Below are 20,964 nucleotides of genomic sequence, written 5' to 3'. Positions count from 1 at the left end.
TTTGTTGTGACAAATAATAAACAAACTTGAAACTTGAAACATATCCCTTCTTCATACATAAGAATCTACAATATTTTACCCTTTTACTAGAAGGAACGTTCCATGAGGGTAATTCAATGGCCGGAAAAGTCTTAAGAGGATTTATAGTAATGTCACTACTGCCTATGAGAGACAATCAGATCCAGTCCGGCCCCCTTGAGTCAAGCCGCTCGGAGAGAGCTGTGTGTGTACACAGTGAGTGGGACTTTCATTCACAATATGCCAGGTGACAGCTGCCCATGGACTGAGTGTAACAAGTTTACTCTCTGACACCATCTGGTCTGACCCTATAAGTCTGGAGGCAAGAGGGGCTTTCTACTCTCCATTATAAGATTGGTCTCTAAGCACCTCTCCAAAGACAAAGGAGAGGTCAACGTTATGTGCAACGGTGGTCACTAGGCATTAGCAGCCACTACCCACTCAGCACCTGTCCTCCGTCAGCCTTGAACCACCAACCCTCCGTTCACCAGCACCATGTGTTCACGTATGTTATATACCAGCGGTCTCCTCCTATACAGTACAGTGTGAGGTCACTCATTGGGTCAGCAGAGCTAACCCCTGACCTTTGTCACACATCTCTCTTTATTGTTTGTATGAGTGATTTGCCTGGATATGCCAAAAACCTCCCGAATTGCCAGTAGTTAAAATGCAAATCCCAACCATCTGGCCCTCCTTGAGGATTCAAAACAAACACTTACAGGAGTTGAAAGTATTTGGAAGGTCATTGGGTCACAGATCCAATCTACTAAGCAGTCAATGTGTCTTTTCCTAGTCGAGGTGTCCATGAGCTAGACATTGGATTAGAATTGACCTCAAACCCTGCCTTCTTTTCTTGATCCTCCAATCACAACTGTTGCTTCCCTCTGACAAACTTTGAGATAGGTGAATTAGAATCCCTTTATTACGTAAAGTAATAACTTATTACTTTACTTATTACCTTAAGTCCATTTTTACATATACCAGGAATTTGTTCGCTGTATTTAACCCATCCCACCACAGTCCAACACCCAGAGACCAGCTCCAGTTCTAATGCCAGTGACTTGATGTGCAGAAGTACATACCTACTAACCCGCAGTGACTTGATCAAGTGCAGAAGTACATATCTACTAACCCGCTGTGACTTGATCAAGGGCAGAAGTACATACCTACTAGCATGCAGCGACTTGATCAAGGGCAGAAGTACATACTAGCAGTCTTTTAGGAATAATTTTCCAAATGATTTTGACCCTGTGTTCTGACTGTCTTTTTCTGTAAAGTGTACATGTGTGTCAGTCTGAGGGATATGCAAAGAGATACATTTCAAATGACACTGCACATGACGATTAAGTAGCCTACTCAAAATTAAATAAAATTAAATACAATTTAAAATTAATCCTCAATCTGAAGCCTTGCAATAAAGAACCATATACTGTAAGTCTATGTTTTTTGATAAATATCTTAACTGGAGTGTTGCTTACGGGTTATTCAGTAGATGGTAGAGACTGAGTGATGTATCACATTCACACTCCAAGTGATTAAGATGAACTTTACAACTGCTACAGCTTCCAATAATGGTGACTGTACTGTTCCCATGTGCAAGAGTTCGTTTGGACAGTCTGCCTTCTCTGTTAACGGGGCAAACTTATGGAACTCTCTGCCTACTGGCTTAAAACTGGAGTCCAATGCCAACGTCTTCAGCAGAGGACTCAAGGTATGGCTGAAATCAAAGCAGCAGTGCTCACATATGTAGACGCGGACTGGTTTTGTTGTTTTGATCATGGACTCTTGCTCTGATAACTATTTGTTCTGATTTTAATTCTGTATTTTACTGTTCATTTCATTATATCTTTTAGAAAAGCCTCAATGGACTAGTGTTGCAAACTAGCACTTGTGCTATAAACACGCAAAACAACGCATCTGGTCTGTCCACTGTGGCTGGTCCAATGTAGCTGTGGTGTCCATTTTAAATAAATGTATTCATTCATTCATTCATTCATTCATTCATTCATTCATTCATTCATTCATTCATTCATTCATTCATTCATTCATTCATTCATTCATTCATTCATTCATTCATTCAATCATTCATTCATTCATTCATTCATTCATTCATACAGTCAATACTGTTGCCGTGTTCCATTATTACACTACACATTACATTTCATTACCTAAAAACAGATTACAGCTCGGTCTTAAACAAAGCATTCTGCCTTCTTTCCCAAGCTTGGCAAATAAAATCAGCTACAAAAAGAGTTCCCTTCCTGAAGCACAACTCATTATTCATCCCACTCAAGATAATCTACATAAATGGACAGTAATACATGGGCTGTCCAAAACTGACAGTATATGGTTCTTTAGAAGATTGAGGACTGCATACTTTTTTTGCAAAGCTTATCTTTATGCTTTATACTCAGGTGGTTCTGCAAAGGTTTCTTGAAATATCAGATTTACAGACTGACTCTCTGTCTCCTCCCAGGTCTACTGTGTAACATTACAGACTGTTTTTGAATACTTGCATACTACTGATAGCCTCTCTCTGTCTCCTCCCAGGTCTACTGTGTAACGTTACCGCCGTGGCAGACATGTGCCTCTCGTCTCCGTGCAACAACGGCGCCACCTGTCTGCCGCACATGGAGGACTATGCATGCGTGTGTCCCAATGGGCCGGTGCGGTACATGGGCAAGGACTGTGATGAGCTGTATGACGCCTGCCTCTTCGCCCCATGTGCCAACTGTACCAGCACATCGGGCACCAGCGAGTACACCTGCCTCTGCCCAGAGGGCCTTGTGGGTGTCAACTGTACCGAAGACGTGGACGAGTGTGAGAGCAACCCGTGCGAGGGCCTCCGGACGCACTGCGTGAACGGAGACAATGGCTACTCCTGCCACTGTCCCCATGGCCTGGGAGGAGACAGGTGCCAAGAAAACATCACCCTTTGCTCGGAGGAGCCGTGCCACAACAGCGCCACGTGTGTGGACGTTCCCGACCTGGGGCCCTGGTGTCAGTGTGCCCCGGGGTACCAGGGAAAGGACTGCGAGGAGGACATGAACGAGTGCGAGTCTCAGCCCTGCCAAAACGGAGCCATCTGTAAAGACAGGGTGAACCGATACCAGTGTTTCTGTGTCCCTGGTTTCCAGGGTTACCACTGTGACCTGGACATCAACGAGTGTGCCTCGCACCCCTGTCAAAACAACGGCACCTGTCTGGATGAGGTGGACCACTATGGGTGCGACTGTGTGCCAGGCTTCAAAGGTGAGAGATCTTGTATTGCTGAGGATAACATACTTAGTTTCCCATGGGAACTTGGTCATTTCAGTATTACCATAGTACTGGCCATTATGTAAATAATTTACCATGGTAATGCCAAGTCATGTATCGCCATGGTAACAATTTTGTACAATACCATACAGTACTTTAATAAAATGTAAACCACAATACTGATATATAATATATATGTAATATAATGTTATTTCCATCATTTTGGTCACTATCATCATAGTAGTGACCAACAAATTCTGGAAATACCATGATACTTTTTGGGAATAGGAAAGAATAGATGTTTGTATGGGCTGTAGGCTGTATGTCTCAACGTTTCCCTCCACAGGTAGAAATAGTCTTTGTTTGAGGATATTGTGTGTTAATTAAGATAATTATGCTACTGATCTCGTCACTTGGCCCGTTGCCTGTGTTGTTCTGTGTATTAAAGGGATGAACTGTGAGGTGGAGATAGATGAGTGCGAGGTGCAGCCCTGCCAGAATGGCGCCTCCTGCCACGACCACGTTGCCATGTACAGCTGTGAGTGTGTGGTGGGCTTCGAGGGCCAGGACTGCGAGGTCAACATTGACGAGTGCGCCAGCATGCCCTGTCTGAATGAGGGAGACTGCATCGACCTGGTCAATAGGTGGGACACACACACACACATGTGCATATTGTACACACACACACACACACACACACACACACACACACACACACACACACACACACACACACACACACACACACACACACACACACACACACACACACACACACACACACACACACACACACTACTACATTAATTCCCTTGCCCATAACTATGTGTAGACCTATGTAGAGATTTATGGGAGCTGGGTATGATGTAGCCATTTAAACGAGCCAAGGATGAGGCAACTGGTGAATCTGTCCAAAAGAGTATTTTGGCACACAGTATGCTCCAACTGAAAGAAACATACAAAGACATGGGGAGAATCCTATACAAAAAGAGATGCCATGGTAGATTGATCGTAATCTCAGTTTTACCATGGTACAGGCCATTGTAAAAATAATGGTACTACCATGGTAAAAGTCACATCTATCACCATGGTACCACTTTAAATTATGACACCGATTGTATTTCCATCATTCATGGCAGTGACGAGAAAATGATGGAAATACCATGATAGGTTTTTGCTACTATTATGGAAATGTTCATCATAGTATTTTGTTATTTTCTGAGAGTTTGTTCTCTGCATCTACTGTTCCCCAGCTATGAGTGTGACTGTGATGGGACAGGCTTCACAGGCAGCCACTGTGGGGAGGACATCCCTGAGTGTGCCTCTGACCCCTGCCAGAACGCAGCCACGTGCATGGAGGGAGTCAACCAATACAGCTGCCTCTGCTGGCCAGGTACACATCCACACACAACCACACACATAACACACAATACAGCTGCCTCTGCTGGCCAGGTACACATCCACACACAACCACACACATAACACACAATACAGCTGCCTCTGCTGGCCAGGTACACCACCACACACAACCACACACATAACACACAATATAGCTGCCTCTGCTGGCCAGGTACACCACCACACACAACCACACACATAACACACAATACAGCTGCCTCTGCTGGCCAGGTACACAACCACACACATAACACACAATACAGCTGCCTCTGCTGGCCAGGTACACAACCACACACATAACACACAATACAGCTGTCTCTGCTGGCTAGGTACACCACCACACACATAACACAACCACACCACACAGGGACGTGCACAGGACTTCAGAGGGGCAGGTGCTCAAAGGCTGAAAAGGGCACTATACTTGTGTGTATATATTAACCGAGCGCGCGTAGCGCGCAAGCCCGATTTTAAGGGCCCTTTTCGGGCGGGGGGGGGCCCCTTTTTATGCTTTTTGGGGGGTTTTGGTGATCAAATATTGAATATTGAACTATAATAATCAGTGCAGGAGCTCACTTATCCTTGAAAGACACTTTTATCACTGACTTAAAAGGCCCATACATCTCCATAAATGTTCAGGGGGGAAGGAATAAGTGCTTACCTTACAGACCCCAAGAAGTGCTGTATATTCTGTATTGTTTAATATAAATGCATTTTTTATTCCAATCCCGATTTGTATTTGAGATTCCCAAATCCCATCGGATTTGACTTCTTCGTGTCCCTCAATGAGTGTAATACCAGCATTCAACTGTATGCGCCACAGCGGTTTCTATCATCATCATCATCATCACCACGCTATGCATAAAATATATAGGTCCGCGGAGAGGCACGCTGAGGAGGCCGTGCAAACTGCAATGGAATATGGGGCATCTCTCTCTCTTTACCTAATATTTTTATTCTATCCTGACATTTTTCAGTTGGAAGGGCAGTCTATATGCGAAAAAAAAAAAAAAAAACTCAAAAAGGGCACTTTTTTGATGAAGCTCAAAAAGGCAGGTGCTCAAGCACCCCTTGGCCTCTATGTGTGCACGTGCCTGACACCACACACAATACAGCTCCCTCTGCTGGCCAGGTACACACAACCACACACATAACACACAATACAGCTGCCTCTGCTGGCCAGGTACACAACCACACACAATACACACACATAACACACAATACAGCTGTCTCTGCTGGCCAGGTACACACAATCACACACACACAGATGATGAGTAGTAGTAGATATACAAAACACAAGCCTTAAAGAGGCATTTCACAGATTTAAATCATTCTGTCATTCTGATGACGTTGCCCTGGAGGAGAGCAGATCTCTAGTGAACTACAGACACTATTTCCTTAACTATTTTCAACTGTAGTGGAGGAAAGTTGCGGAAATAGTTCAGGAAATAGTGTCTGGAGTTCAGCAGAGGTCTGCTCTCTGTCAGGTGACGTTATCTGCCGAGGGTTGCTCGGGGGGCAGAGCTCTTGAGACACAGAACACATTGATTCGTTTTATGTCCTCCTCACAATAGAATGACAGAATTCAGGTTAAAATGATCTTAATGCCCCTCTAACCCCTGATACACAATACACCAAACATAACGTTACAACACACACATACACATGGAGTTATGCTAATAGGTGCGTAACAGGTGCATATTGTAATCCATTCTAAACATGTTTGTTTATACATTCATTACAAGTGTCCTCTTTGCACAGTAACTTATCTTTTAATACAAATTCAACAACCCGTATTAAGTGTTCAATGTGTGCAATCAGAAATTGGGCGGCCGGGTAGTGCAGCGGACTAAGCATCTGTCTACCACCACAGAGACAGTGGGATCGAATCCAGCTGTGGTGCTTCCGGGTTGGCCGACCGTCCATACTAACACAATTGGCAGTGTTAGAGGGTGGGAAACCCGGCGAGGGTGGGTCCTGGTCGTTGTAAACAGCGACTCCTACAGTTCGGTCGGGTGCCTGCACAGCAAGGGAAGGATCTAAGAGAGGTAGCGTGACCTTCCACACGTTACACTCTCCCAGTGATAGTCCGCGCTGTCAGGTGAAAAGAAGCGGTGGGCTGGGTAGTGGGTACACATGTGTCGGAGGAAGCATGTGATAGTCTCCGCCCTCCCGGACCGACGGTAGGGGGTAGAGTGCGCAACGACCAGGAAGGGGATTGGGAATTGGCATAACGACTAACATTGGGATGGGAGAAAAACGGAAAAAGGAGGAAAAAGATAATTAAAAAGAAATTAAATCTGAACATCAAAAGCATGTTGTCAAACACTAGAGCAGTTCCAGATATCATAAAACCGACATGTAAAAAGGGTGCTCTCATAAACAGTCTCATCCTGGGGTTTCCCCACATATAAATCAACCAGATAAAGAGCAGTATGTTATGACCCTGGAGTTAGAGGCCTTGTAAGGGGTAGTTGTGCTTTTACATCACTATGCCATCTAGTGTAGGAATGGAGGAACAGCAAGTCATCAATATTAAATTATTTAGTGCTGTGTTGAATTATGAAAAGTGATGCATGAGCACACATAGCGATAGTATAAGGTGCATACATGTGCAGTCTTGCTGGGATTAATATTGTCATAATTCTGTGTGTATACTGTGTGTGTGCACGTGTGTATGTGCATGTGTGTGTGTGTGTGTGTGTGTGTGTGTGTGTGTGTGTGTGTGTGTGTGTGTGTGTGTGTGTGTGTGTGTGTGTGTGTGTGTGTGTGTGTGTGTGTGTGTGTGTGTGTGTGTGCGCGCGCGTGCGTGTGTGCGTGCGTGTGTTACAGGTTATGAGGGGGAGAACTGCCAGGTGGATATAGATGAATGTGAGCTGGAACCATGTGAGAACGAAGGGGAGTGTTTCCAGCGCTCAGGCGTGGTGCACTACGGGGTACTTTCTGAACTGGACAAGGAGTTCAGCTATGAGGAGGCAGCCGGCTTCCTCTGCCACTGTTTGGCTGGATTCACTGGTGAGACTAATCAAAATCACAAGTTGGAATAGAAGTGCAGTGAAATGGAATTCTAAGGACAACTGAAGTTGATTTAGTCCCCAACATGAATGAACCCTTGTACTGAAGAACCATATAAATCCATTCTGAAACATGTTGGACAGTCCACATAATGTGCAGTGGTAAAGGCAATCCAAATCACACACAGCACTCTACCTTACCATGTTTAGATAATAACGTTTGAAAACATTGCTCCTCTGAAAACCTAAAACAGAGTTACATGGTTCGCCTACTCAGTGACATGAGCAAATACGTGACAACGCTCTCTCTTGCAGGAGACAGCTGCTCGGTGAACGTGGACGAGTGTGAGTCCGGCCCGTGTCTGAACGCTGGACACTGTGAGGACCTGGTCAACTCATACCAGTGTGTGTGTGCAGACGGGTTTACAGGTAGCTGCTCTGAGAAACCAATGACTCTCCACAAAACACCCTCACTGATATCATCTAACATACAGTATGTTGGTTTAGAGACAGATACAACATTACACAGAGAGAGAGAAAGAGAGAGAGATATAGAGGGAGAGAGAGGGAGAGAGAGAGAGAGAGAGAGAGAGAGAGAGAGAGAGAGAGAGAGAGAGAGAGAGAGAGAGAGAGAGAGAGAGAGAGAGAGCTGAGGCTCCTTGGCAAATCAATAAAGGGTTAATCCTCCTGCTGACCATTCTTCCTGGCGTGCCATAGCATGAATTCCTCATTAGAAGAAATCAGTCAAAATGGGGGTGGGGGGAGAACCAAAACTCACATTTGAAAGGCTTTGTATTTGTAACTCTCACGGCTTTAAGCGGTATGGTGGACTGGGACGAGAGGGCACATTATAACACACTGCTGCCAACTTACCTACAGATGTACATTCTCCAAAAAAGTATGGGCAGTTATGGTCTTCGTTCCCAGGGCTTATTTTTACTAACTGTCCCTCGGGTCCATACTGAACAGGGGAAAAAGGGTGTTCAGATATGCAGCTCCCTCCACCTGGAATCAGCTACAAAACCACTTGAACTTGCATGAGCTGGTCTCATTGGTTGCTTTTAAAACCCTTCTAAGCGATATGGAATCCAGCACATCTGGCTGCTCATGTTTTGACTGACTATAAATGGTTCTGTGAATTGTCCTTGTTTTTCTTTTAATTTCTATATATATTTTTTTTTATAGTTTTCGTCTGTAAATGTGAAATTGTAACTGTGCTGCTGCCTATCTTGGCCAGGACGCTTTTTAATCTCAATGAGACTTTTTCCTGGTTAAATAAAAAAAGAAATAAAATAAATTATCAGGAGGAGCATCGCAGAAAACCTGCAAAGCTGCTTATGAGCCCAATCAATCTCTAATGAATCAAAATAAAGAAAAAGTTATTGTTTCCTGATACAAAACAAGGTACCTTTTCCAAATCACTTCCATGTCTGTCTCCTGGTCTGTTGTTGTAGATCTGTAACAGGCAAAACAAGTTACCATGTAGTACAAAAAGAAATATGATTCTGTACGTTTTTCGTACACTTGTAAGACTTTCCAGGTGCGTAAAGTGGTAACCGTCATAACATGAGCCTTACTTGAAGCGCCCTCCTCCCACCGCCTCCACTCCTGTCACTATAATAGATTCTGCCACTAGTGGGCATCCGTACACATCGATCAGGGAGGGACTGCAGCGCAGCATTCCTCTTGTCAGCACCAGTGACAGGAGCCAGCTGGAGGCAGGAGGCTTTGCTGCTCTGTCCGGGCTGGGCTGCAGGGAGGGAGGAGGGAGGGAGGGAGGGAGGGAGGGAGGGAGGGAGGGAGGGAGGGAGGGAGGGAGGGAGGGAGGGAGGGAGGGAGGGAAAAGATGGGCAGGGCTCATCTTGAATCACTCCTGCCTGCCCGCCTGGTACAGAGTGGAGGAGTAGAGGCTGTTTTGCCATTTGTTTGCTAGAGAGAGAGAGAGAGAGAGAGAGAGAGAGAGAGAGAGAGAGAGAGAGAGAGAGAGAGAGAGAGAGAGAGAGAGAGAGAGAGAGAGAGAGAGAGAGAGAGAAAACTAAGAGGCCTGGTTGTATCACTTCTTTGGGATCTGCCTGTGTGAGGAGTGAGTGTTGACTCTGTGGTGCTGCTGTCCCGTGGAGCATGGGGGGAAAGAAGGGGCTTCTGCTGCTGCTGGTATGCTGCTGTGGGCCTTGGAGGCAGACAGGTACTTTACAGTACAGTATCTGTAATGCTACTGTATAAGATGGAAGGTATGAATGTTGTGTGTGTGTTACAGGTTATGAGGGGGAGAACTGCCAGGTGGATATAGATGAGTGTGAGCTGGAGCCATGTGAGAATGGGATGAGCGTTGGTCGACCGAACATGAACAGCGTTAGGGTTTCTATGCAATGGGCTGATGGTGAAGAGTATCCTAGAAGGCTATGCTAATGAAAGTTGATGATCAGTGTTATGGGTAGCTCTTTACAATGCATATTGGTTCTCTGAATAAAAAATATAACGGTAGCTAACCAGTATTTGTTTGAGGTATAGCAAGAAACAGTTTTATTTGATTAGCATACACTGCAATAATTCAAAGGTCTGACGTGATCTAATAAATATTACAGACATGCTTTAATTGTGTTAAGGAAAACAATCAGCGGATCCAATTAACTGCCATTTCCTGCCAATAATCCCAGCTCTGTATCTTATTAAGTCATTTGGTTTGGATTTTCCAAGCATACAGTAAGTCTCCTGAAGATACACAGTAGATCTGTTTAAGTTGCTGATTGAGGGAGTTGAACCTACAGTATGTGTCAAACTTCCACATGTGAAGTATAGTACATCAGGCATAATCCATAGTATTCTGTAAATGTCAAAGTTGTCTTATTGTCCATCCAGGTGTACATTGTGAGGTGGACATCAACGAGTGTGAGAGTGATCCCTGCCTGAACGGTGCCACATGCCTGGACGGTGTCAACTCCCACACGTGTCACTGCACCGAGGCAGAGCCGGGCCAGGAACCCTGGGGCGGTAAAGATTGTAACGTCACCCTTATTGGCTGTCGTGAGCACCGGTGTCAACATGAAGCCACCTGTGTCCCTATGCTGACAGATGATGGGATGCATGGCTACACCTGTGTCTGTCCACCAGGCTTCGCCGGGCAGCGCTGTAACATCTCCACCACTTTCTCCTTCACTTCTGACGGCTATGTCCTCACCCAGTTGCCTGAGGTCAAGAACAGGACCAAGAGAGAGACAGATCCCAACAATGGGCTTCACATGCAGCTCCGCTTCAAGAGCACTCTGCCCGACATGGTGCTCTACTACCGAGGGACCGCAGAGGGCTTTGTCTCTCTCGAGCTAGTAGAGGGCTTACTTCAGGCTAGGGTCAAGTCAGGGAAGGTACTGCAGGTCACCCACACTCGACCGGTCAATGACGGAGAATGGCACCAGGCCACCGTGACCATGGATGAGAGGCTGGTTTTGGTTGTAAACGGACCAAGCTGTGGGGATGGAGAAGGGTGTACTGTGAAGAACGAAGGCTACAATCATCTCATCTTCCTCCAGCCCAGCCTCTTCCAACAGGTGTATGTGGGGGGAGTGCCAGAGGGATATCTGGGCCACACAGCCAGTGGAAGAAGCTTCCTTGGTTGTATGGAAGATCTCCAGGTGGACCATAGGCTGCTGCTGCCTCAGGATCTTGCCAGTGAGGAGGAGAACAGAGGTATGGAACTGGGATGTGCCAAAAAGAACGACTGGTGCCAAGAGGACCCCTGCTCCCAGCGTGGACGCTGTGTGGACATGTGGGTCCGTGCCAGCTGTGAATGCCACCGACCATACTATGGAGCGAGCTGTGAGGAAGGTAGGGACTCTCATATCACATGTAATAACTATTCTCTATAAAAGGATCGTTTTGTTTTTCTCTAGATCTATCCACAGAATACCCTGCAAAATCACCCAAAAAAGAATGTTAATTGTTGATTATTTACAATTACAATACATTCTGCTGACAATATTCTGCCTCCCCATCTCAGAGTACCCGTCCTGGACCTTCAGCCATGAGAACACAACCAGCTACGTCTCCTTTGACATCCAGGACACCCATGGAGACAACTTCAGCATCTCCTTTGTGTTGCGTTCCCTCAAACATAACGGCCTGCTCCTACAGCTCAGCAGAGGAGAAGTTCCCTACCTGACCGTTTACCTTCGCAACGGGACTCTTGCTGTCTACAGCCCTCACACCACACTGCTGTCTGAAGCCGTATTTGTCACCGAAGGCCACAATGAGTTGGTGACAGTGAGGGTGCGCCACGGCCATATGGTGTTCCCCAAGGCAGGCAACCAGCGAGCCTTAGGGAATGTGAGCGTGGAGGCTGGGGATGTGGCGTATATAGGGGGGCTCCCTGCAGGCAAGAACATAGCCCCCTGGGGGGGTAACTTCAAGGGCTGCCTGCAGGACATTCGCCTGGACCACAAGCATCTGACCATAAGCAACCACCCAGAGGAGGAGGTATATCGCGCAAGTGCAAACGAGAATGTGCTTGATGGATGTCAAAGTGATGACACTTGCAAGGTAAAGTATATAATCTATGGTCACCACTGGACTTGTTTACTGTAGATCTAAATCCCCTCCGCTCAGGGGAACACAAATGCCTTTCTATCAAGGAAGGTAGATCTGTGCGTTTCGGAGCAGTATGGAATATAGATCAGTTGTGTCCAAACGTACTGCTTGATATGGGCTTGGTGGGCAAAAAATACAGCTGCATTCTTCTTACTAACACTGATTTATCGGTGAATGCCTGTGATCTGGTAGTGAGCACAATCCCCTCTGCAGCGTCCACCGGCTCAAAACATTTAATCAAATTAACATTTAATCCATCCATCTGGTTATTTGTTTATGTATTTGTTTATTGTTATTTGCACTTACAAACATACATTCTGGAATAAAAAGAAGTAAAAGAAGAACAGTTCAATTGTGCAGGAAAGGTCATAAAGCCCGAGGGCTTATAAGCGACCCCCCCTCTTAAAACCTATATAGAAAACCTGCACACCCCTCCTCCCCACACACATTATGCGCAAACACACATGCGCATATCCCTCTCTCATACACACAGATATATACAATACAACATTATAGCTACAACAATTACAATGTTGAAAAAATACATTGTATTTTTTTTACTACAGGATCTGTCGTTATTTTTTAAGCTTGCTTTTAAATGTATTTAAAGTGGACCATGTTTCTGTTAGATTTTTTTACATCATTCCACATCACTGCACCTTGATAGACAAATGATAATTTGGCAACAGAGGTCATACAGAAAGGAATGTGTAAGTCATTATTTCTTCTTGTGAGATGTGCATGATAATGAGAATTAAACTCAAAATAACTTTGAAAGAAAATAGGTAAAGATGAAGGAAGACCAATTACTTTTTACTTACTTGTTGACCTCATAAATTGTGAGTAGTTGCAGTTGTTTAAATAATGGTTTGGTTTGGGCTAAATAAGAAGAGTTGGTTGCAATTCTTACAAAGGATTTCTGAGATCTATGGATTGCTTGTAAGTAAGAAGGGTAAGTGTTGGCCCAAATTATATTGCAGTAAGAGATGTGAGGATAAATTAAACTGTAATACAAAGTTAGGGTAGCACTTTATAATAACACCCTGTTATAATACATTTATAAGGTATTTGTAGATAATGAACTAATCATGAACAAACCATTTATATACAGTCATAAATGATTATTAAATCATTTATAACTATATTTGTATAACATTTACAGATTAGTTCTACATTATTTATAACTCATTATCAACATTGTTTGTACTTGATTTGTCCATCATTAAATAATGTTGTTTAATGTGTAGTAACACATTTGTAGATGCTTTGAAAAATGGATATGAAAAAATATACAGTATCTCCATTTATTTTTCATGTTCAACAAATGATTTGTTAAGACATTCATAAAACATCTATAAATCATTTGCAGATGCTATCGTGGGGGCCAATCTAAAGTGAAGCCTATTCATCATTAACAAATGTCTAATACAGTTAATTATTTGTTTACTTTTTCATCACATGTTACAAATGTTGTAGGCAGCTTTCGGATACACCCTTCTTTGTGACATCAAACAGTGACAGAATTAGGACTAAAGATAAATGCAATTTTATTAACATATGAAATACATGTGCATGACATATAGTGTAACATGGGGGGCACTAGGACCCAGGAGTACCCTGGCCAGGTATTGAAGAGTATCTAGAGAGGAAGTATCACGCGAGCGAGACTTGACGTCACGTGTGTCTGTTTGAATGGAAGCACAAGTTATCCGTGTTTAGACCTTTGAGGTGTTTAACCTCCTCATACCTTATTAAAAGCGTGGGGCAGGAGCAGCACGGATAACTTGTGCTTCCATTCAAACAGACGGCAACACAACACACGTGACGTCAAGTCTCGCTCGCGTGATACTTCCTCTCTAGATACTCTTCAATACTTGGCCACGGTGCTCCTGGGTCCTAGCGCCCCCCCATGTTACACTATATGTCATGCACATGTATTTCATATGTTAATAAAATTGCATTTATCTTTAGTCCTAATTCTATCACTGTTTGATGTCACAAAGAAGGGTGTATCCGAAAGCTGCCTACAACATTTGTAACATGTGATGAAAAAGTAAACAAATAATTAACTGTATTAGACATTTGTTAATGATGAATAGGCTTCACTTCAGATTGGCCCCCACGATAGCATCTGCAAATGATTTATAAATGTTTTATGAATGTCTTAACAAATCATTTGTTGAACATGAAAAATAAATGGAGATACTGTATAGTCGTTTTTTCATATCCATTTTTCAAAGCATCTACAAATGTGTTACTACACATTAAACAACATTATCTAATGATGAACAAATCAAGTACAAACAATGTTGATAATGAGTTATAAATAATGTAGAACTAATCTGTAAATGTTATACAAATATAGTTATAAATGATTTAATAATCATTTATGAATGTATATAAATGGTTTGTTCATGATTAGTTCATTATCCACTAATGCGTTATAAATACTTTGTAAATGGTATACAAATATAGTTATAAATGATTTAATAATCATTTATGAATGTATATAAATGGTTTGTTCATGATTAGTTCATTATCTACAAATACCTTATAAATGTATTATAACAGGGTGTTATTATAAAGTGCTACCAAAATTAGTAACATCAGTGTGTCTCTCTCCACAGGCCGAGCCCTGTTTGAACGAAGGACGATGTCACATTACCTGGAATGACTTTACATGCGACTGTCTGGTGAACTTCTCAGGCAGTGTTTGTGAGACACGGCTATGGTGTGTTGATAACCCCTGTTTCCAGGGCGGACAGTGTGTGGACTTGGCAGATGGATATGAGTGTGAGTAATTCTCCCAGTCTCTTTCTCCTCTCACACACACACACACAATTACAGTGAATCTCTTTAACAGGTATATTTTCCAAAGAATGCAAGTGTCACCTAAACTATTTCAAAAAGAACAAAAATGGTCCAGTCTGCGCCCCTAGCTGCAGCCAACGCCTGCGGAAACACCATGGAACCAATTCCACAAGCCTCACAGGCTTCTCTGCCACCTGTGCGCAGTATTAGAAAATGAGGCAGCGATTACAAAAGGAGCTTTTCTTATCATTATTGAAACAATGGACTGCAACTTTACAAACAGTAATCACTCAGTAAACATTTTGACATGCATACAAGACCTACAGTACTGTACTTGAACTAACAGGCAAAAACCTAGTCTACCCTTCAGACCTTTGTTGATTGTTTATCTGACTGTTGTTTTGCGAGATGCTACCCCTGGTGTACAAAACAGCTTTTTCATTTAGTTTTTACATTGCCCCTAGGGGCAGCATCCAGCAACACACCTGTCGGATGAAGAGAGGCTGGATTAAAGTGCATTTTTGCCGAAACCGTATTTATTCTGTAAAAACTGTGCAATTGTGACTTACACAGTCGCAAGCTTAGCTGAATGGTGGAACATTGCACATTCCAAGAGTAGCAGAGTGTAAGAGAGCGTTTCTGCATAAGAGAGGCACGCCCACATCCGTTTACGCCCACATTAATTTACGCCCACATTCCGCTTTATGTCCTTTTGAAAAACGACCTTTACCTTCAGACAGAAGATGATGATACATTTTAAGACTGCATTATTACTATGTACAGTATGAGTCAATGGAAGGATGCGGCTGATAGCTTTAGGCGGTGCAGACCGAGGCAAGGAGGCATTCACTCAAGTTTAACGTTGCTGAATGTTGGAATGTTTCCACTTGAGCAAGGAATTCACAATAAAGCATACATAGTCAACAGAATGACCATGACATGGACTGCTATGGATGATCTGTAGCCAATATTAAAGGGGACATATTACAAATATATTTTTTAAACCAAGCCTTTATACCCCTTTTTTCTGTCCTGTTCTCAAAGGCTGTTTCTGTGCCTGTAGCGAGTGAGCCTGTACAGTCAAAGAAAATTCAAATCAAACTGTCAGACTACGTTGCAGATCAAATATGTCTCACGATCCAGCAATAGCATATCAAACTTACCATTAAAAATGTTGTCAGAAACATATTTTAGGTTCAACTTCAGAAGAGAAGATGCACAAGCGAGATCTTACGATATCAAGATATTTTCACATGCACAGACACATGCATACGAGGTCTTACTAATACGTTGATCAAAGATGCAATTCCGAATGGCTAGATTCAAGAGGAAGGGTTCTTGGGGAGGGTACAGCTGAACTGCAAAAAGGCAGAATCACATACAGTATTTAAAATGTTCTCAGTGTTGGGACATCCCCTCATTCTGTTGAAACAATGCAAAACACAAAAGGTACATTTTCACAATAGGTCCCCTTTACACCCCTTACATTTTGAAATGGTCCAGTTTTTGTAAAATGCCACTGTTCAGCTCAAATGGGCTTGTCCGTCACCAGTTTTGCTGAATGTACAGTAAGACCACTCATTTGATTACCTCTTCGCCATATAGGCCTCACTGAAGCCACCTTCCAGGACAATGCTCTGCAGTATCATGCCAACAGCTCACTGGTGAATCCGGTCACCAGTATCACCATGGCTTTGCGTACACGGGAAGAGAGTGCTGTGCTGCTGCGGGCCACTACCAGAGCCGAGGTCCTCTGCCTGGGTCTGCTCAACTCAACCCTGCTGGTCAAGATCCGCAGCGGTGATAGCCCAGAGCTGCTGGCCTTCACCAGTGAGATGACCCTCAACGACGGGGCCTGGCACCACATCCACCTGGCCATGTCCGACCCCATGCAGCCCACGTCCCGATGGCGCCTCACGGTGGACGGGCAGAGAGTGGGTAGCAGCCTGAGAATGGGTGGCAACCTTAACTTCCTCAATCACACCACTGTATGGCTGGCACAGAATTTCACCGGATGTTTACAGGAGGTGAGGGTGGGTGGTGTCTACCTGCCTCTGAAAGACATTCCATTCACTCCTCAGGCAACCAGTTTCCACAGACATGGCGGGCGTGAGCCCACTGGCGGTTGCCACGGTGCTCCGGTGTGCGATCCCCAGCCTTGTCTCAACCAGGGCGTGTGTCAGGACCACTTCAATGACTATAACTGTAGCTGTACCCCAGGATGGGAGGGAGAGCTCTGTGAGAGAGAGATAGACGAGTGCGCCTCAGGCCCCTGTGTCTACGGCACGTGTACCAACCTGATGGCGGAGTACGAGTGCGTGTGCCAGCCAGGATACGTGGGCAAGGACTGCCAGGAGGAGGTGGATAACTGCCTGGAGTTCAGTTGTGAGAACGGAGGTACCTGCCTGGAGGCTGGAGATATACACACTTGCGCCTGTCCGCCTGGGTACAGCGGCAAGCGTTGCCAGTGAGTACAGACCAAATTTATTGAGTTGCTCATTTCTATGCAATTCACTGAAGTGAACTCCTCTAATCATATTAAATATACATTTTGTTTCCTAGATGGCGTTTCCCCCCAGTGGCGTGTGATGCGAACACTGAGTGTCTCAACGGAGGGGTCTGTATGGATGGAATCCGGGGGGGCAACTGCACCTGCAAGCCTGGGTTCTCTGGGAACAGGTGAGGGCTCATTACCACTCATTACATGAAATGTGTCTATGCACAATATAAGTCAATGGAAAAGGTTCCTGGAAGTAAGTCAGCCAGATCAAAGTGGGGGGATTCTGCCCAGCGAGCCGTCCTGCTGGTCTGTCAGCCAGCGTTGTCCTAAAGCCCTTGTGATGTGCGTTTCAGGTGTGAGACAGAAATAGACGAGTGCAAGACCGACCCATGTCTCAATGGTGCCACATGTCTGGACAGACTGAACCACTTCCAGTGCATGTGCGCGTCTGGCTTCAGCGGACAACTGTGTGAAAGTAATGTAAGTGACGTAAGTGAGTAATGTAATGTACATATTTAGTGACGTACTTGTACACTCATCATGCATGTGTTTCGATACATGTGGGGAAACTGTGATTTTGCATATTCCCCATCAGGTTGGTAAATGTGAGCTTTTTTAGGCCAATAATCTGTTAGTAAGGCTCTAATTACAGTGAACATGTGATGGTTTATGTATTCATCTCATTCAGTTCTCCACATATCTTTATGCAGGTTTATTTATAAACCTAACTCTCACCTTAACCTCACTGGAGATCATAGATAACCCTAACCTAAAATACAGCAAACACTCTGTGGTTGATATCCTCATTTGTTTAAATTATTCATCAAAAACTAAATGCACACCCAGTCATGCTCATACACATGGGATGTCATTAAAAGGATCCTAGTGCAGCTGTTGCACATTCTTCTCTCTCATTTTCTCCTACAAAAACATCTTCCCCGTCTACACATTCAACTCAACACAAAATATAGCTATGAATATATCCATAGCTATGGTCAAATAAATTCCAGATTGTAACTTTTTAAACAACACATATAGCAACACCCATAAAAATTATTCTTAACACGCTTTTAAAACATGATTTCATATAAAATATAACAAGATTTTATCAGATGAATTGCAAAACCTTTTTTCTTCTGTATTCTCCTCTGCTACCCCACCCCCATCCGCCCCTCCCTGTAGAAACTGGCGCAAGAAGAGCCTATTCCCTGGTTGGTGGTGGCCATCCCTCTGACCACTCTGTGTGCACTGGTGGCCATCCTGGTCGTCTTCTTCCTCGTCATGACCGCCCGCAAGAAGCGCCAGTCGGAGGGCACCTACAGCCCGAGCTCGCAGGAGGTGGCTGGAGCTCGGCTAGAGATGGGCAGCGTGCTCAAAGTGCCCCCCGAGGAGAGGCTGATCTGAGGAGGCAGACATCATTAAGTATCTAAGGGACGAGGAGCCACCCGGGGAGTAATGCCCTCCCCGTGGTGCCAGGCTGCTGGGGGCTGGCCCCCCCAGGGAATGGATGGGGGAGGGGGATACACTAAAGGCTGAACCCTTTGCTGGGGAAAGACTCTGCTGAGGTTTGAGCCTCAGGGATGGACACCGAGGCTGGGAGAGGTCGCCTCCTCCCCGTTACTCAGGCGTTCCTGTCGGTGTGAGTCTTGACAAAGGATCGCCTGGTCTTGCTGATCTTGAGGATGATATTGACACAAGACGACCTACCTGTGGACTTCACGGCAGCGTCCCACAGTGATCCTATGAGGAATCACGAATCACAGACATGCTGACTTACGATGATAATCATTCTATTTTAATCTAATCGATGTGCACTACTGTAGGTTAATAATGTAGGTAAACCACTGTACCCATGCTTTGTCGCTGTGTATTTTCCTCCTTGTCTTTCTGTCATGTAACATAATTGACCTATCTCAAACCCTGCCCTCTTTTGTTGATCCTCCAATCACAACTGTTAAGTGATGTGCTCTGAACAAGTTAAGGTCACTGTAAAATACCTTTGTATTATCATCTTAAACTCTGATACCACTGGACTCACATGCACCAAGGAAGTCAAACTACTAACTTGCCTGTCTTTCAGCCAAGAATATCTGTCCCGCTAACTTAACAAACCACTTAATCAGGATGCTTTCACTTTCCACTAAAGGCGCCGGAGCGCTAATCAATCTTAATCTACTTCTGCAGGTTGATGCACTGTACTGTTTTCATGTGAATGGCTGTTGTGGCACACGCTTCCTGAAAAAGCTATATTCAACAAACAGCTGAAAACAAAAAGTCTGATTGTTATAAAAATGTATTATAACAATAACAACAATAACAATGTGCACATGGTGAGTTGCTTGTGTGCCTTTATGTTTGCCTGCACCCCATGCAATGTTATCAAAGCCATCCCATGACTTATCTTTCAAGCTGTGTGCTATGTGTTTATGACCCCTCCTCCCCCGCTGATCAAAGCCTTTGTGTAGAGTATCTGAAAGGGACGGTCAGTGATGGAAAATCACTGTGATGATTGTAACTCATTAGGTATACAGGGAAAAACTACTGGGTAAATACTCGAGAGCATCTCTGTTTCAGTATTAAAGAAAATATTATGGTTAACAGTATTATACTGTGCATAGAAAGACGGCACACACTGGGGCTCATGCGACGGACTATACATGTTGGAATGATAAATATTTCAACTATGTACAGAATGGTAGTTGCTTTTACACTGGACTTTTTCTACTAGAGCTGTACTGTGTACAGTACGCCACAGTTCGGTATGATGTATGTACTGAGAACACTGGTTTATGGGAAGTATTCTATGATTACTCCATAATAATAAACTCCATCATAAGAAAATGTTATGTATTCTTTCAATCCAACTGGATAGCGACACTGTCGTTTTGTGTATATTTAAATATACTGTAATGGGAAACAGCACCAATTCTGAAGTCACTGGATGTTAAATATGTCAATAAATAATAAAACATGAATTATTTGTGTAAATTGTAGATTGTTTTTGGTAGTAACATACTGTAGATGATACAGTTATTAATATAATATAATATAACAGAAATGATAATTGTATAGGACAGTCTGCGTGGGTATCCTGTGGAACTCTATAGTAGTAGAGCATATCTGTCATGGAATTCAGAACCTGAAACATGGAATGTGACTTTTCCTCGGTTTCTAAATATAAAATCCTGTGATCCTATGGGAGACGGGTGGAGAGTGGTCTGTGATATTGAGTCAGGGGGGGCCATCCGGTCGGAGATGAACATTCTAAATGAATTTTCTCCGGCTGGAATGGATCCCCTGAAGAAAGACAATTCTAACTGAGATAGTCGGGGACAGGCACAAGACTGGAGATGGTATACACATAAGCAAAAACAAATATGCACC

The 20,964-nt window shown here is 44.0% G+C and overlaps 1 protein-coding gene across 1 annotated transcript in view; it reads left to right on the top strand.

Annotated features, from left to right (window-relative positions):
• LOC311236107 (protein crumbs homolog 1-like) overlaps nucleotides 1–18,984 on the top strand; it is a gene marked incomplete at both ends in the record, with an annotated part of 23,727 nt that extends 4,743 nt beyond the window's left edge. Inside the window, 12 exons of the mRNA XM_084323713.1 lie at nucleotides 2,569–3,270; nucleotides 3,725–3,920; nucleotides 4,530–4,669; nucleotides 7,507–7,689; nucleotides 8,004–8,117; nucleotides 10,548–11,510; nucleotides 11,683–12,221; nucleotides 14,897–15,062; nucleotides 16,686–17,547; nucleotides 17,643–17,759; nucleotides 17,934–18,060; nucleotides 18,763–18,984. Coding sequence (XP_084179839.1) covers nucleotides 2,569–3,270; nucleotides 3,725–3,920; nucleotides 4,530–4,669; nucleotides 7,507–7,689; nucleotides 8,004–8,117; nucleotides 10,548–11,510; nucleotides 11,683–12,221; nucleotides 14,897–15,062; nucleotides 16,686–17,547; nucleotides 17,643–17,759; nucleotides 17,934–18,060; nucleotides 18,763–18,984 — 4,331 coding nt within the window. The remainder of the gene's footprint in view (nucleotides 1–2,568; nucleotides 3,271–3,724; nucleotides 3,921–4,529; nucleotides 4,670–7,506; nucleotides 7,690–8,003; nucleotides 8,118–10,547; nucleotides 11,511–11,682; nucleotides 12,222–14,896; nucleotides 15,063–16,685; nucleotides 17,548–17,642; nucleotides 17,760–17,933; nucleotides 18,061–18,762) is intronic.
• Nucleotides 18,985–20,964: the final 1,980 nt, after the last annotated feature.

Source organism: Notolepis coatsorum, assembly GCF_963971535.1.
Source record: "Notolepis coatsorum genome assembly, chromosome: 1".
Classification (NCBI taxonomy): Eukaryota; Metazoa; Chordata; class Actinopteri; order Aulopiformes; family Paralepididae; genus Notolepis; species Notolepis coatsorum.
The sequence above is the reverse complement of the archived record's forward strand: the minus strand, read 5'-3'. Positions and strand labels throughout refer to the sequence as shown.